At 37.4% G+C, this 19,153-nt stretch overlaps 1 protein-coding gene across 1 annotated transcript in view; it reads left to right on the forward strand.

Annotated features, from left to right (window-relative positions):
* Nucleotides 1–372: 372 nt before the first annotated feature.
* Nucleotides 373–19,153, forward strand: part of ppme1 (protein phosphatase methylesterase 1) — a 57,630-nt gene continuing 38,849 nt past the window's right edge. Inside the window, exons 1-4 of the mRNA XM_043692208.2 lie at nt 373–655; nt 9,673–9,766; nt 12,240–12,332; nt 16,692–16,749. Coding sequence (XP_043548143.1) covers nt 561–655; nt 9,673–9,766; nt 12,240–12,332; nt 16,692–16,749 — 340 coding nt within the window. The 5' untranslated portion in view covers nt 373–560. The remainder of the gene's footprint in view (nt 656–9,672; nt 9,767–12,239; nt 12,333–16,691; nt 16,750–19,153) is intronic.

Here is a 19,153-nt window from a genome sequence, read left to right on the forward strand (position 1 = left end):
TTGTGCGTTTGTTTCAAATTTCTAACATCCGCAATACTTGTAATGCGAATTTATTCCTCCCCCTCAAAATTCGATGACCCGTGATGGCATCAAGCAGCTGGCAAGACCAGAACTTCCGTTAAAATTCAAAGTGGTAACCAGGGCAACGGCGCGCCGGAATCTAAATATAAAACCTATAACTTCCAGAATACTAAACAGACATCCGGTGCTGGTTGACCATTACGTAATGTGGTAAATGGCATCATGGTAAATGTAGTCCTCTTACTCTGCGGTGCAGTGTCCAATTGCTGACAAAGGTCACTGGGAGGACTACAAATCCCAGCAGTGAGGTATCAGCGCAACAACCGCCTCTCCTACTGGAGGAGTAGGCCATCTTCAGGAATATAGACAGGACTTTTAACAATTTGTATTTAATCCCAGTGTTCACTATTGGCGAGGCTGCATTGGTATATATGTGGCGCCTATAAGTATAAAGACTGGAGCAGTCGCTTCTGAAGAGCTGTGGCATTAATTTGACAAGATTATTAATTTTATTTTAAAACATTTCATGTCTATGAAACATGTCTTCTTTAGAGAAAGAATTGTTCTTGAGTAAATTGCCGTCGCGACCACCGATGCCGTCAGGTCCCCACTCTGGAGCTAAAATGAGAATGGGGTTAGTGTGCACGTTAGGTTTTTAAATTCAAACTGTCGATTCTGTTTGTTTTCTTGCTGATTCCCTACACTAGTCAGTTTTTGAGATGACTTTAAATCAATCGGAACTGTGGTTTTATTTTCTGTAGTTTGGTTGATTTGAGATTGTTTGAAAAATCACTTGTAATATCTCGTAGATGTACAGTTAAATAAACTTAACCTTGTTTTGCCATTTCAATACATCTCTTCAACAGAGACGAGTAGGACGGATGATGCAAGTTTAACTTAGTTCTTTTTTTAATTGCTTACAGTATGGACTTCAGTACGACCTACGGATTGATGCTTTCTTCCTCCTTTTTAAAGCAAACTATAGTATTAATTTTTTTAAAATGTAAGTGGAAAAATTCAGTTTTTATCTGTACTACATGCTATATACAGCTTGTGATTGAACAATGTAGAGGCAATACTTAATCTTATTTGACAAAAGCAACATACTATCGTTACTGGATTTCTAAAGTAAAATCAGAATACTGAAAATACTGTAGAGAGAGAAAAACAGTTAACATTAAATCTATGACATTTCATCAGTTCTATTTTCAGAATCCAGAACTGGGGCGCATAGTTTCTGAATTCAGAGGTTGCTCTTTTAAAACAAAGATGAAGAGTAATCTCTTTGGAGGATTGTGATCATTGGAATCCTCTATCCCAGAGTTCTGAAGGTTGAGTCATTGAAAATGTCAAATGTTGAGGTGAAAAGATTACAGGAGAGTTGAGGGTTACATGCATCACACATGTAAGCTGAGTTGTTGCTAAAATCAGATTAATCTTGAATGGTGCAGTAGACTCAAGGGGCTGTATGGCCTACTCCTATTATCTCTTATGTTCTCAACTAGAAATGGTGACAGTGCAGATTGCGAGGAAGGATTGTTTTTGCATACTTTGATCCACATGTGTTTTGGTATTAGCTGACTCTCTCTTGATTCCTTCTTCTGTGTTGAGTAGCGCAGTGAGACAGGTATCATTTAAGTCTTGTCACTTAACAATTCTAACACTTTTATTGTGTTTTATTCAGAATCAACTTAAATAGACCATTTCAATTTTGCTAGAAAAGGGAAGCTATTTAATGATTATATGTGTGAGATGCTGTTTGAGTTGAACTGAAATGATTAGTGTTCTGGTTGAGGCTGAATCTTTATGATGAAGTCTTTATGATGAATCTTTATGATGATTTTTGAATCTAATTTATACTATTCATTGGAGCAGCATTTATTTTGGAATATCTTCAGCATTTAATTTGCACCTAAAAGGTTTGTAGCTCACTGCTTACCTTGGTGTTATGTTTAGATCAGAATGTGATTGAACTGCCATTTTTTTTTGTTGTTGTTTGCAACAAATATTTCTTTTGAACAATCAGTTAACACTCTCCCTCCTCCCACACTCTTCCTGTTTTTTTTAATGAAAGAAGAGCAATTTTAATGCCACATTTAAAGGGGAGAGTGTCTGGTTCATGGAGTTCTTGAGTTGGTGTAACCTGAGGCTTTTATTTGTTGACTAGTATGCTTTAGTTGTGACAAAGTATCTGAGTTCTGAGTAATTATTTTCCCATTTGGTTTTTAACTGTCTGCTGTTTTCTAGGATGAGACAATGAGCCAGGAGAGTCTTGCTTATAATTCAGTTTTTCTTTCTGTCTGTTCTGGTGCGCAAAAGCAGAAAATGAACTATAGTTAAATGTGTAATCTGAAGTCTGAATTCATTTTCTTTCCAAGATGGCTAACTGGAAGGTGAGCTTTTTATTTCATAAGAGGAAGGAGAGATCTGATTTTCTCGATGCTGATTTGATTGCGTGGTTTCGTTGTCTTTGGACAAAATGGTCATTTCAGTTGTGATGACTTCATTTATTCTGCCCATATTGAGAAAAGCTTTGTGAGACCTATCAGGTGACCAATGCAAATTGGTCCATATTTCGTTCTTAAAAAACATTTTAACTATGAAAAATATTTTGGTTCTAACAACCAGAGGTTAAATTTTAAGTCTGTATATACCACTATGAAATGTCTGTGTTGACATCAACAAGAACAATGCAACATTGTCATTTGGCCTTTTTTTTAAAAACACATTCATTCCAAAACACGATGGGAAAGTCTGTAAGGTGTTCTCAACATACATTTTATGGAATACGTTACCTTAAATTGTTTCCACCTGTGATGCGTATGTAAAGAGCAATGCTTGGTCCAGAAACTAAAATATTACTTTCAGCATTGGTGTGTACCTGTAGTGCACAATTTGTAACTTGGCTTTACGCAGTTCAAGTCATATTTAATTTTCAACTACCCTATACTTTGTGAATCCTGGCTTTAACACTGCATTGGAAAGAACCAGCTGCATAGCTTACGAGATGCATCATACAGCCAGACCTCTGAACTGTTAACTTTTTTTCTTTGTTGTTAGCGGCACAGTGGCTCAGTGGTTAGTACTGCTGCCTCACAGCACCAGAGTCCCAGGTTCAATTCCAGACTCTGTTGACTGCACATTCTCCCTGTGTCTGCGTGGGTTTCCTCCGGGTGCTCTGGTTTCCTCCCACAGTCCAAGGATGTGCAGGTCAGGTGAACTGGCCATGCTAAATTGCCCATAGTGTTAGGTGGAGAAAGTGAGGTCTGCAGATGCTGGAGATCAAAGTTGAAACTTTATTGCTGGAACAGGTCAGGCAGCATCCAGGGAACAGGAGATTCGACGTTTCGGGCACAGGCCCTTCTTCAGGAATGAGCAGAGAGTGTTCAGCAGGAGAAGATAAAAGGTAGGGAGGAGGGACTTGGAGGAGGGGCGTTGGAAATGTGATAGGTGGAAAGAGGTCAAGGTGAGGGTGATAGGTCGGAGTAGGATGGAGGCGGAGAGGTCAAGAAGGAGACTGCAGGTCAGGAAGGCGGTGCCGGGCTGGAGGGATTCGGCTGAGACAAGGTGGGGGGAGGGGGGATGAAGAAACTGGTGAAGTCCAAGTTCATCCCCTGTGGTTGGAGGGTTCCCAGTGTTAGGTGCATTAGTCAGAGGGAAATGGGTCTGGGTGGGTTACTCTTTGGAGGGTTGGTGTAGACTGGTTGGGCCGAAGGGCCTGTTTCCACACTGTAGGGAATCTAATCTAATCTTTGTGGACAGTATGTATCTTTTTAAATTGCCAGCATTTAAATACCAGACTTTACATGTTTGCAATGAGATTACCAAGGATAAAAGCCATTGGTTGTGTGAAAAGAGTGGATGAACAGACATTATTCCAATTAAAAACAAGGAAAGGAGATTTGATAAGGTGCGTTCAAAATTATAAAGGATTTTAATAAGGGGAAACTGTTTGCAGCCATAGAAAGATGAGTAACCAGTGGACATTAGTTTTTTTTTATCAATTATCTGGAATCTGAGGCTGCTCAAATCAAAAAAAAATACAGGGAGGTATTCGTAAACTGAAATGCACTGTCTGGAAGAATGGCAGAACTAGATTCAAAATTAACTTTCAAAAGATAATCAGATAAATACTTGAAAGGAAAAATACTAGGCTATGGGAAATATTTCTGACATATAGTAGAACACTAATTTCAAACAGCCATCACAAACACAATAATTGCATGGTCTAATTCTGTGCAGTATGATTCTGATTCTACAGCTTCAGCTTGTTAGGTTCTTTTAGATTATATTACTTACAGTGTGGAAACAGGCCCTTCGGCCCAACAAGCCCACACTGACCCGCCGAAGCGCAACCCACCCAGACCCATTCCCCTACATTTATCCCTTCATCGAACACTACGGACAATTTAGTATGGCCGATTCACCTAACCTGCACATTTTTGGTCTGTGGGAGGAAACCGGAGCACCCGGAGGAAGCCCACGCAGACAGGGGGAGAACATGCAAACTCCACAGAGTCAGTCGCCTGAGGCGGGAATTGAACCCAGGTCTCTGGCGCTGTGAGGCAGCAGTGCTAACCACTGTGCCACCGTGCGAGGTTTCACACATAAGATGCAATTCGCACACCAACTTCTGCAAACAGTTAATGTTTATTAAAGCTTGTGCATGCTACATGACCCCTCTGACACTTCACAGACATGCAAAGTTGAGTCAGAAGAGATCCCGAGCAAAGAAAATACATCCCCTTTATACAGGTCAGTTGGTAATGCTCACAGATACCCTGGCCGCTCCCCCTCCCTCATAACCATGTGTTATGCCAGGTACAATGATAGGATGAGATCATCCTTTGAGATAACGCAAATGTAAATGCTCTAATCCTGGGTATCATTATGCAGATGATTTCCTGACCCAGTGATTCCACAAGACAATGTAGGTGTGATATGTCCTTGCTTGCTTGGTGGGCGGGGGGGGGGGGGGGGGGGGTGGTGGGTGGCGGGTGGCGGGGGGGTTGCTGCAGATGAGTTCTGGCTTCACTATTTCCCCAGTTTGATAGGCTTCAGTTTTGGGGATGATCACGCAAGCGAACCTGATTGGCCGGGAGATGGCTATTTGAATTGAATAGTAGGGGAGTTGTGGAAAATAATTGTCTAAATGGAGTTGGAGTCATCTACATTCCTGCATGAATGTCGTCCCCACCCATTTCCAGAATGTTCAGACAGTGCAGTTTAACCCTTTAATAATACGTTAATATCCAGAGAGTGAGTCCAATTTAATATTTTAACATTACAAGCTGAAGTTGAACAGAAATTACAAATTCTATATCAAAACAGTATACAGATTCATTATGTACTTAGTGTGATGGCTTATCAGGTCTTAAATATTCTTTAGCTTTTATTTTACTAATTTGCAGTTATAGTTTTCCTGTTAGTATTATGTGGTATTTTGTTAGGATATTGTTAGATTTGTTCAATTTTTATTAAAATAGCCTTCAAAAGGGCTCTAAAAATTTGCTCATATTGACCTGGTATAAAAGAATTTGAGGATACAAAATTCAGAAGATAGAGACATGGTGAAATTTGAATTTGAGATTTATCAGTCAATAATCAAGTCAGTCAGTGTTTGTGTCTACCCGGTATTCAATTATTTCTAAAGTCCAGAGAATGAAGTGGACACAATCGAACATGAATTTAAAAACTTCTCTGTGAATGAAAAGCAAGTGAAATGCAGAAGGAAATACAAAAAATTAAATGCAAATTTTTGATGATTCATTTACATAAGTGATGGGCATTCCCCTGATACCATTGCCAATGAATATTTTTGATCCAATGGCTGAAACATTCATTTTAGTCATTTGTGGGATCTTAGCTGCCAATTTCCTAAGTTATAACTGCAGTTTTTAGATATCAAAAGTACTTCATGACTATAACATGTCAGGGCATTCTGAAGTCAAGGAAAAAAAAGCTGGAGAAACTCTGCACTTCTGATAGCATCAGTGGAATTCTGAAGAAAGGTAAATGGACCCGAAATGTTAACTCGGTTTTCTCTTCATTGATGTTGCCAGATCTGCTTAGTTTCTACACCAATTTCTGTTTTTATTTCAGATCTCCAGCATTTTCAGTTCTTGATTTTAATTTATTTTCAGATGTGTAAGATTCTTAAGATAGGACAAATAGAAAAGGCACTTGACTTTGTGAAGGGATATCAGTGAAAACTTTGAAGATAACTGGAACCTCAGTTAAGTGTTCCATAATCTGGGATGTGAAGAATTGGTTTGGACCTAGAAACATAGAAAATAAGAACACAAATGGGCATTTGATTCTTGATGCCAGCTTAGCCATTTGTTATGGTCGTGTCTGATTAGTGCACTTTGATAGCTTGTTCATCCTTTTCCTCCATGCCCTTTCTTCCCTTAGCCCCAGAGTGCTACAACCAACTTGTTCATGAAATCATACAATGTTTTGGCTGGACTACTTTCTGTAATGGCAAATTCCTCCGGCTTACCACTCTCTAGATGAAGACATTTCTCTTCTCAGTCCTCAATTGTTTACCCGTATCCTCAGACTGTGACCCCTTGTTCTGGGCTCCCCTGTCATTATGATCATCCTCCTTGAATCTACCCTGTCTCGTCCTGTTAGAATTTTATAGACCTGTGTGCAATTTCCCCCTCATTGTTTTGAACTCCAGCCGATATATCCTTACCGATTCAACCTCTCCTCAAATGTCAGTCCTGCCATTCCAGGATCAATCTGGTAAACCTTTGCTGCACTCCTTCTACAGCAACACCTTTCCTAAGATAAGGAAGCCAAAAGTGCACACAATATTTCAGCTGTGGTCTCACCCAGGCCCTTTATTAATGTAGCAAGACATCTTTGCTCCTGTACTCTAATCTCACTATGAATATCAACATGCCATTTGCTTTCTTTACCACCTGCTACACCTGCATGCTTACCTTCAATGACTGATGTACAAAGACTCTCAGGTCTGTTGCACATTCTGCACTCTCAATTTACAGCTTCTATCTATCTCCACGTTACCCTCCATCCAAGTCGAAGTGTGGCGCTGGAAGTGCACAGCCAGTCAGGTGGCATCCGAGGAGCAGGAGAATCTACTTTTCCTCATGCAGGGCTTAAGCCGGAAACGTCGATTCTCCTGCTCCTCGAATGCTACCTGACAGTGCTTTTTCAGCACCACACTCTTCAACTCAGATCTCTAACATCTGCAGTCCTCACGTTGCCCTCAATCCCATTTGTTTTATTTTTACGCACTAATCTCTTAGGGAGCCAATGAAAAATTTGGTCCTGTAACAACCTGATGTTAAATGGAAAGACAAATAATTTGCACTTTTTTGTGGAATAATGCATAGTGAGATTTTCTGATTTTGAAACCAGAAAGCTTGGGAGATTCAACATATTCACAGACTAGTCCATTATATCTTCACATCAACTATAATTTTATATTGTAGAATTAGTTCAGTGCATTCATCAGCTTGCACTTTATTTAACTCTATTCTCTTAACAGCATGAGCCCTATATTCATTCAATCTCTTTTCTACATTTGAGCAATCTCAATTCTTTTTTTTCTACATTCATGGTTCTCACCATAAATGTGGGTGTTTGTTTTACCTTATGTATTTTCTTAATTGCTAACTGCATTGTGACGAGCTGCTGTATCCTTAGTGGTATTACTCACGTATTTAAACAGATTTTTGGATTTCCTGTCATTTAGTGGAGATTATTAATGTATGACTCAAATTGATATACTTGTGAAGATTTTTGTGTTTTTTTAACAACTATTCTGCTTCATTTTCAACTCATTAATCTTCTTCATTCATTGTGTAATGTAATTTTTTGAATTTTTTGAACCTACAGTTTATATGACCATGGTTTTTCCACATTAAATATAACTTCTATTTCGACCAAGTGTCAAGTTTCAGAAGGATCGTATTGTCCACCAACTCATTTTGTTTCCCACACAATTTTGTGTCGTGAATAGCTAGGAATTCTGCTGTTGACACATTCAGCTATATTACAAGAAATAGGAAAAAATTTAAGAAATTAGATTTGATTGTATGGAGCGGTGGATGCATTTTATGAATAACTAATTCTTAAAATTATTGAGAGAAGTTTTAATTGTTTTTAACTGTATTGTATCATCAGAAATCCAAGTTAGATTTCAGTCCTCAAATTCCAATAAAACATTTAATTAGATCTTTTGTTTCTTATAAGATACATCCTGCTTAAAAAATAGGTGTTAAAGCAGCAGCATGGTGGTATAGTTTCATAAGCAGACTGTGTAGTGATTCAGTTGCTTAAAACCTACTAGTTGACTTATAAAAAGCACCCAGTGCAACAAATGATGATTTATGTTTTCTGTATCAATATTGGCCAATGAAAAGCATTTCTATTTCATCATTAAGCGTAACCAAATTGTTAAAAAGATCCCTTATTCTACCGAGTTTGTGACAATTTCATAACTTTGATAATCACTGCAATGTCCCTTCAGTAAGATTGCCAAATAAAGGGCAGTTTTATACTTTTTCTTTCAATCCCACAAAGAAGTGAGTTGAGATTACCCTAAGTTACTTCATGTCAGGTATTTGTAGTCAGCAGAAAGAGAAGGCTTCTAATGTGGGTTGGATCCTTGGTCTTGAAGATGAAAGGATAGAATGCTGACCTTATCACATATTTAATACCATGCTATATTGTTACTGCTAAGTAATGGATGGTGTTGAATTTCTTAAGTGATTAGGTGGTCTCTGAAATGGAATGTTCAACTAGAGAGTCCCATTTTTAATATTTGTTTTTGCTATCCTGATGTCTTGGTTCATTTTAGTGTCACTTTGGCTTCTGAGTCAGCAGGTTCTGGTCCCACTTCAAGACTTGAACACCAAAATCAAAAGACTGAAGTGACATTGCAGTAGTACCATATTTGGGAAGTCAGTCTGAAACACCTCCTTCTCCCCCACCCCCAATTTTTTTGAGGAGGGCAGGGAAGCTGTTCACTGTGGCCTGGGTAATATTTATTCTTTAATTGACATGATAGAAACAGATTACCAGGTCATTATCACATGTTTTTGGGAATTGCAAATTGGCTGGAGCCTTTCCTGCATTACAATAGTGAATATTTTGCCAAAGTACTTTGAAAGATCTGGTAGTCATAAAAGGTATTACAAGTTTCAAATTTTTTAAGATTTTGCTCTTTCTATCTATCCTTCATCCATTCCATTCACCTCTAAATGTTCAGCCCACATTGAATTTTGTGCCATTTGCCAACAATCCTCCTGCATAATTCAGCCAATAAGAGTCCACAACATGTTAACTGGAGGTAGCTCATCTCCTTAAAACTGTAAGTTTGAGACTGGCAGCACTTTGTATATTCCAAATATCAGTGCATTGCTAAACACAATGTTATAGTTGTGACTTTGAATGTTGAGTTAACATGGAACAAAGTGATATTTTCCTGTGACCTCTGATTCCTGAATATTGAGAAGCCCTGTTAAAATATCTTTTCCTAAATCTAGAATATTCTTAAGATAAATTTTTAAAATCTTGTTTGTAACTGTAAAGCAACAGGGCCCTCAAAAGATTAAATGTACACTAAAATGGCATGAATTCCACTTTTAGCTGATGGTTTGTGTCACTTTGTTGCAGTCCTGGAAGAAAGCGGGATTTCTCCCCTGTGGCCTGGAATAATTACTTTGAAATGATGGAAGATGTCATAACTACAGATGGAACTAGTGAAGATATATCTTTTAAAAGTGCGATGTGTGAAGATTTATACGATGAAACTTTTTGCTTGATGGAGCATTCACTTTAAAGACATTATTATTTGGATTCATCTAATTTTGGTTGCAATAAATAGGCACTTTATCTGACCTATACTTTTTTTTCTTGTAAAAAAAAATTGGACTGAGTAGTGTTCAAATGACTCTATATAAATACCTCTATATTTAAGAGGTAGTTCAGTCATGCTGTTGTTACCCAAAGATGATGAAAGGTTCATAAACCTTCATATTCTTGTTCAGAATGCTGTTTGACCTGTATCCTTTCTCTCTCACTAGTTTTGTTGGTCATTTATCCTTGTTCTTGCTGATCTCTTTTAGCTTTCAAATTTAAAATAATTTTCTTTAAAACCTGCATTGCCTCACTTGACATTGCAATGTGAACTTCAGGATTAAATTTGCAAAATAAGGTGTTCACATCCAGGACAAATATCTAATGTCAGTGGACTAGATTATGACTATTTTATGTTGCTGGTGTTGCCAGTTGGAGAATGTAATGTGTTCAGATTGAGAAAACAACATGCTTTCAATATATTAGACAAAACTAATTTGTGATTTTAAATTTGTTGAGTAACAGTTGGGAGACCACGTTAAGGGATTCTCAAACTGAAGTATGCATCAAGATTTTTTTTTGGTTTAACTACTTCAAAGCAAATTTATGCATAAGGTGAGATGTATAAAACAGCACAACTGCTTTCTTGTTCATTACCCAACTATCTGTATTTCACATCTGTCTGCTGTGATGACATTAAGAGTCAACCAAGTTGTGTGTGTGTGTGTGTCTCAGACTAAAGTTACTATCAGCCAAAGTGGATGGGGATGACACACATCCTTCCTGCCTTCCTTGCGCTTCTTGGTTGTTACAAAGGTCCACTAACCAGGTAGTGTTCTGGTTATGGTACAAGTTGCCATGGATGCAAGTAGAGCTTACCAGTCCAGTTGCTAGTACAGCAACCATTAAAGTATGGTACCATATATATTCAACTTTTCAAAGAATCTGCTCCCATAATCCTAGCAGGAAACTTATGACCAAGGGTTACATCATTTTTTCATTTTTCAAGTGAATTGCCTTTTTTTTTAAATTGCATTTTCTTTCTGTATGATGTTGGAAAAACAAATGATCAACAAAATGTGAAATTTGACAAAATATTGGTGCAAACAAAAAACAGAAACCCTCCATGTCAAATGTGCAGGCTAAAGATGAAAGGAAAGGTCCATGTTAGAATTAGTATAGCTTCTCTGAAATGATTAACAAGGGGTTGAGAAACCATAGTTATGAATTTATTTACTTTTATTTAGAGCAATGCTTTATCTGTGAGATATTATAATTTGGATAATTTAAAATTTTAGCTAAGAAGTATTAAAAATAAAACTAAAACTTGCTCATGTCTGACATTTGTGATGCACAGAAATGTGTAATTTGATTTTAAAATGTTGGTGGTGGCAAGCATATTGAGAACAATATTTTTGTGAGAACAGACCAAATTATTGGCCTAAAATCTCAGCCTTTTGAGAGAAATCTCCCTCGACCCTTTTTGTGTGAAGAATTACTTTTATAACATTTCTCCTGAACAGCCTAACTCTAACTGTGAAATTACTTCCCCTTGGGCTGGAGTCACCTACTGAGGAAATCGTTTTGCAAATTCTACCCTATCTTTTGATCATATGATATATCCTAATTAGAAATTCCCTCAATCTTGTTTATTTGTGGGAAAACAAACAAATTTTGGGGATTGCTGAAAAAAAATAGAAGGATGCTGTTAAAGGTTTTCATTTTACACTCCGGTAAACTGCAAGAATGCCTAAATTCTCAGGGCGCAACAGTTTGAACGACACGAGAAAAGAGTGCTGATTAGTTAGTAATATCACAGATTAGATGAAGCATTGCTGTGGAGAATGCACTAAGGAACAACCTGTTCTCATAATTTAGCCTTTTCGTATCAATCAGTTGAATTTGTGCTGCACTCTGCAGCATGTACGGTGAGGTGCCAGAACTAAATGCAGAACAGACTATAGCTAGTGCTCCATAACGTAACTTCCATTTCTTTGTATTCCAGTTTTGTTTAGATAACAGCCTCATACTTGATTAACCTTTTTTTAATTTCTTTTGTATGGTGATCTTTTATCTTTCTGTTTTGACCTTCATTTCGATCTTCTCATTACACTGTAAGTACTCTGATCCAGCTTTTCAGGATCTAAATTTGAGTGATTTCACACTTTCCCACATTGATCTCCACCTGCTGTAGTTTTGCCCACTCATTTAATCTATCATGTATGATTCATTGGCTACAATGTTCTAACAAATTTTTAATGCTTTAAGTTACAAATCTGTGTCATGTTTGTTCATAGCAAGGCAATTTAAGTCCAATCTAATACATATATTGTTTTACAGTTTGCCCTAATTTTATATTGCAAATAAACCTTAACCACTTGTACTCTTTTCGAATCTACAAAAGTGGATCTGATGGGCCTGTTCTCTTATTATTGCATGGTGGAGGCCATTCAGCACTCTCCTGGGCCGTATTCACTGTAAGTAATAGCAAGTTTTAAGAAAAATGCAGTGTGGAAATTGCAGAATGAGATTTACTGCATAGCAAGAAACTATTCATATTTGTCCACTGTTGAAACAAAAGCAAGACTGGCTCTAATGGCATCTGTATTTTCCCTATTTCTGTTCATTATGTGCAGGTACCCCCATTTAAAGCACTTTCTAATAATGTGTTTTCAGCACAGTTTATAAATAACAGAGCTTAGCAAAAAAAGTGCAGCCTCCATTTTCATTTTGTTGTCATTTAGTGAATGTATGCCAAGAACTGTGGCATATGCTCAAGTCTGTATTTTAAACAAGCCAATACTTTGCTCGCTGTCTCTTTCGACTTTCTCCCACACACTGCTCCTCTCTGCTGCTTTCCCCTCCTGCTCTGCATCCTGTCCTGATCATTATCACTACCTGCCCCTTCACTACTTGTTCACTGTGTCCAATGTGCAGTCCTTCTACCAAGCTATCACGTTGATTTTTAAAATCCCTTCTGAAAATGACTTTAGTTTCTTCATGACCTTTTTAAAAATTATAGTTTGGATACTCCATCAAATGAATAGATAAGTAAACCAGCATAATTGAGATATTCACACGCAGACTGTTCTGATTTTGATTTAAACTGTATAATTAGCCAGGTGATGGAACCATTGCAATTTGCCCCTTGATGACTGTTCTTGCCTCATATAAAGAGTCTAAAAATATTCATGATGTCAACTCGAAGATCTGCATGTGGTTTCCTCTCCTATCAGCTGCAAAGTTAGGCTGTTGCTTGGAGCATATATCTAAATTGTAAATTTAGGGATATGAGAAGGAATGAAAAATGGCTGAAGTTCTAAAATTGAACTTGGACATGCAAGTTATTGCATTGTTACATCATATAGTTTGAAATGGTTTCCATTGATTTACTAAAACAGCAATTTGTGATGTTTCATTGCATGTTAGCAAACAATTTTACCATTGAAGATCTTCTAAGTTGCAATGCCATGTAAGATACCAGTGAATACACTGGATTTAAGAGCGATTGTACATTCTGTGTTGCCTTATTACAATATTTTTTTCCCATATTGTGGTCATATTAATATTTTAAGTTCACAGCTAGAAGAAGGTGATGAAGTGATTCCATTGTGTACTTGATGAGGAATGCATTTTTACTTTTCCAACATTCCTCTCAAACCAATTGCAGCTAGGGATTAGCCTGTAATCAGGTCCCAGTCAATTGGTAATGTAGCTTTTTGCTTGGCTGCTGAGATTTGAGAGCAGGCACGTATGATTCATCCTCGAACATATATCTAAGACCCTGTAGAGATCAGAAGAAGTCTGTTCAGCCCTTGTTATAATGTTCTGCATCTGAGAATTCTTAAACTGGGAATTGTATGGTAGATGTTATGCTTGTGCAGCATCATAAATCTGTGATCAGGAAACAGATATATAATGTTCTTTCTTTCCTAGAAACTTTTGTGTTTGTTCAAATTAAACTTTTCGTCAAGTTAGTTTATTGTTGATCCATTTTTGTGCACATTTTAGCTTTACCGATCTATTAAGATTTTTTTAAAAGTTTTTTTTTTCTCTCTACCTCAGTTGTCCTACTCTATAAACTTACTTTCTTGTCTAGTGTAGTCAGAGGTACTTTTCCTGAGGCCAAATATGAATGTTTTTAAAGATGTTATGGACAGTATTTTGCCATGTTCACTATTTGCGTAGATGGCTAATACAAATGAGTATAGAACGACCAATTTATACACACTTGTTTTTTAATTTAAAGTTTGACCTGCTTAGATGTTTCCTCTAAAAACAAGTTTACTCTCACCTTTAACTGACTCTGGCACTAAAAAGGTGCAGTACTAGCCACTTTATATATCTGATTATGGCATTTGTGAAGCACAGTATAGGTCACTTTCAGAGTTATATGCTTAATAACAAAAATGGAAGTCTCAATATTTAATCATGTAATATATGGACAAATATTTTGACCACTGGGAAGAGGGTAATATTGTTGTAGGTGTACTTAAGCTGAACCTACAATGTTCAGCTGGCATATGCCTGTGTCTCTAAGTGGTGTGAGAATTACAGTGTAAGGTACAGGTTTCCACGTGCACATTTTGATTCCCTGAATTCTTGTCCTGTGTAGATGTTACTACAAAACTAGTCATGTATTTGCTAATTCTTTGCTGTAATATTTGAGTAGAAATATGTTTAATGTAGAGGTCCGTGACTATCATTTACGTATTTGGATTTGTAGCCATTGTAGTTTGAAAGCACCCATAAATTCTTGAGTGAGAAAAATGTCACACTTGATCCTCAAATTATTTTGTATTTCAGGACATCAGTCTTTACTTTTTACAGTGAATTATGCTATATCAACTGAAATGAAACATAATGCTGGAGATTCTTGTTTGAGCAAAACCACTTGCTCTTCCTCTTTTGTCAGCAATGTAAACAACATTTCCCAGCTCCCTTCGCTTCTGAAGAAAAGCCATTTTCCTAAAATGTCAACTATTTCTCTCTTAACAGATGCTACCAGATTTGCTGAGTTTCTCCATCGTTTATGTATTGATTTTAGGAATGTTGCTGGCTCTGCATACTTTTGATTTTGAGCACTGGTACTGTATTCAATTAACTTGATTTAAAAACATTAGTCATTTGTTGAAAGAATAAAACCACAAGATTCCAGTATTTAAAACAAAATAGTTTTGTTATACAACAGTCAAAGCATAAAACCTGAATACCATCTTGCTAACTACCTAGACACTGAAGCCAAACCAATTAAACATAAATTAACTAGGAAATTGTGGTCAATTTATAAGCTGTATGTTACACATTTTGGGCAGATTCCCCAAATTGCCTTAATTCACTTAATGTGTAAGTCATTAGTCCCAAGAGACACAATCCTTCTAAACACTTGTCATCTTTGTAAAATTTCAGTTCCTTTCCTTGGAGCTTGGTCCTCAGTTGACATCAATGCTCAAACAACTGAGTTCCACAGGACAGTTTTCATTAAAAGTGGCACCCATCTCTAGAACCACCTCCACGCGATCTAGATGGCGGTGATCTACCAAACCTATTTTCAAATAACAAGCGTATACCGCAATTATATATTTGCTAAATTTTCAACTTCAGAATCTAGCCTTTGTCTTTTCAGCCTGCTTGTCCTACACAAGTGGACTGTCAACTTCTCCTGAGCAGTGTTCTGTTGTATATTTTAATCAGTTACAGTATCCTTGGAAGTTTTGATTTTTTTCAATCACAATTTCAATCTCATTTTCCTTTGAAACTAAGGCTTGATTTCCTTTTTTAAGTTGGTGGCTACCTCAAAAATACAAGCTTTGAAAACACAGATTCCATCAAAAATACAGTATTGTGCAGCCATCACCTCAGGTTAACCTAATCTCTTCTAACTCTATAAAGTATTGTGCTGAATAGTTTATTTGAAGATGTTATAGGAATAATATGGATGTGATGTGAATCCTCCTTTGTGCAGAGTTAGGTGACCTTTGTAGATTCAAGGAAGGAGAAATCATCCAGAGTTCACCTCTGATCACAGAAGGAAATGAATATGAGTGGACATTGGTTAAAGAACTGGGTTTATGTAACGTTCTCTTTTACCTCTTCCCTAAATTAGTTAACTTGTCAGTACTCCATGTAGATGTTCATTCAACTTGCTCAAAATGACCCAGGACAGCTGGAACTGTTAAAGTAACAGCATCTTTTCGGGGGAGAATACAATTTATTTTTAAAAATATTATCCTATTGACAGAGTAGGAAGTCCCAAGCTAAATTATTGCAATATTCTAATTTGACAGAACACCTGAGTGGCCACGCATTCTCCTCTTGACAATGACTCATAATTAAAAAATATTAAAGACAAATTTTTTTTTGGTGCAGTCAATATTCTGTTTTGTTGTGAAACCCCTCTATCGGTCAGCTATTTAATATTTTCTATTTCATTTTGCATGTGAAGAATGGTCAGACTTGGAGATATTTTGCAATGAGCTGCATATTTATGTATTCATAAAGGGGAAAGACATTAAATTGTATGACCCCCTCACTATCTCTCTAGACAGAAATAAACTTTAATGTTTGGTCATCAATTTGCCATTAGAATTCTATAGCATTAAACATCAAACGTAATGGCACATTAACCACCAAGATTGTGATTTTTGTTTTTGACCTGTATCATGGCCAATACTTGCATAACAATATTTATGGTTCAAGGAATGAAGTTAGTTTTTTTTTCAAGTTTTAAAATTTGATCATAAAGGCTTACATTTTTTTTGTAAAATATATGCTTGCAAGTTATGATGTGAGATTGGTATATATGACTTAAGATAACCTGTTCTTGTTGACTACAGTCCATGATTATCAGTCGAGTTCACTGTAGGGTTGTGGCGGTAGATCTACGAAGCCATGGTAAGCTTTTTGTTATTTATTCTAATTGTTAAGTGATTACCATTAAATTTAATAAACAAGCACCAGTAAAGGTGTATAAGTTTATTAATGTATCAGTTTTTGCTTAATGACACAAGTAGAGCCATTGTGTTTTAGGGGTATATACTGGTTTGTATTGTACCAGTTATTTCTTTTGACTTGTCGCCACAAGTCATAGTTCATCAGTTTTTTGTGATCAGCTCATCTCTTCTCCCAATCTCGGAGTGTTTTCTTTCCAGTACACTGCAAGTTCTAGAATGCCCATGCATTTGGGCACCCCTGTAGAAGCTCCTCTAAAACCTTCTCTATTTTCTAAATCCTGTGCTCTGCATTAAAACACAATTGGACTCCAAAACCCTCTACTTGGAATTCTAAGTATTTGACCTTTTATTTTTCAATTAATATTCTTCTCTTTTTTTTCTGCTTTCATCACCCCCCCACCAAAAAAAACTTGTGAGTTTTGATTTTGAATACTCATGGGTCTAGATTTTGTCTAGATTTTGAAAAAACATTTTCACCATGTACCAAGTGTGAGCTGTCTGAGTACTTTAAATATTTGGAGTAACTTAAATTGAAATGATATATGAAAACTTCTGCAATTAATGCCTGTCGTAATAAAAGATTGGATGCTTCTCCCACTACCTGAACTCCTTCATCCTCTTGACTACATGCAGTGTTGGAAATTCATCTGCCTGAGTTTGCTGCAAATGTGACCCATGTTTTATGAGAGTGTCTATGTCACCCTGACCAAAATACACACAATGTTTATGCTGATTCTGATATCTCTGTCCAAATCCTGCAGTTGCTTTTACTATTGTGGCCTTCAAGGTCATATGTAATATGGAATCAGAATGTAAGGTGGCAAATATTTTCCAGCCATTGCATGGCTTTGAACTGATAACATTGGACTCACACTGAACTTTTTCCTCCTGCCTTACTTGTAAACTGGTATCTGTATAGTGTAGGTTATGATTAGATTAGATTACTTACAGTGTGGAAACAGGCCCTTCGGCCCAACAAGTCCACAACGCCCCGCTGAAGCGCAACCCACTCTTACCCCTACATTTACCCCTTACCTAACACTACGGGCAATTTAGCATGGCCAATTCACCTGACCTGCACATCTTTGGACTGTGGGAGGAAACCGGAGCACCCGGAGGAAACCCACGCAGACACGGGGAGAACGTGCAAACTCCACACAGTCAGTCGCCTGAGGCGGGAATTGAACCCGGGTCTCTGGTGCTGTGCTAACCACTGTGCCACCGTGCCGCCCATTATTGTGAAGACAAACCTGCTGAATATTGCAAAACAACAACAACCATGGTTTTTCTGCTCAACTGAATTGGGAAGAAGAATTTAATTTTTTGTATGATCTCGCGCATCTATAGTAATGCAAGATGCTTTTTTTAAACAGGAAAGTAAACCCAAGGGGGACCTACAGTTTGAACAAGAAAGTAATTCAGTTTTTGAAAAAAACTTTGTTTAACTTTCAGTTTTATTCATGTTATTGACATCTTTTAAGGTGCTTGTTTAAATGCCAGCTAATCTGCTCAACATAAAGTGTCATCAACGTAGTAAACTAAATATTAATAAAGATGGGAGAGGTGTAGCCCAGAGAAAACAAAGTTAGGGATCTCATTTCTATGTAATTTTTTCCTTGCGTTTTGTACCCAGCAGTTAGACAACTTGATGCTTTGATCACCCTTTGGGTTGTGGGGAGAACAGGGGGTAGAAAAAGCTGTAATGAGTGGGTTTTTTTTTAGAGAAAGCCATAGCAGTTTGAAGGAGGGAAAGAGAGAGGAGGTTGAAAAGAAGGGGAGAGGGCCAGTGCAGGAAGGGAGAAGATGGGACCTTGGGGTTGATGCAGCATGTCTGCTACGACCACAGTGGGGATGTGGGGATAGAGCGGGTAGGGTGGGGGGAGGGGGGTGGTTGGTGATCAGCAGTGGGGAGGCCAAATGTTGTTCTTTCTTTTCGAGGCATGAAAATATACTTCCAATCCTGGCAGTGAGTCAATTGCCTTTTAATGCATTTCCTTTTGCTGACCATTTCTGCCTTCCTTTCACTGTCAGGTTTTCAGAACTGTTGGAAACTTATGCAGCATCTGTTAAATTTAACTCAGGCTACCAATGAGACTGTACATTGCCTCTATCATTGCAAAATAATTGTTTTACATATGCCTCATAAGTAACCTGTCTCTGGCTACTAGTGATGTCAGTAATAGGGGGGAAAAGTATCTAATCTAAAGGAATTTTATTCAAAATCTGACCTGTATTCAAATTGTCCAAATAATTGCTCTGGAGTTGCTTGACTCCAATAAATTCTGTTGCATCCTAGTAATGGAAACCCTCTACTATTTGGAAGCAATGTTGAAGTTATTTATATC

Source organism: Chiloscyllium plagiosum, unplaced genomic scaffold (assembly GCF_037043375.1).
Source record: "Chiloscyllium plagiosum isolate Xiang-an unplaced genomic scaffold, Cpla_swu_hap1 HiC_scaffold_6, whole genome shotgun sequence".
Lineage (NCBI taxonomy): Eukaryota > Metazoa > Chordata > Chondrichthyes > Orectolobiformes > Hemiscylliidae > Chiloscyllium > Chiloscyllium plagiosum.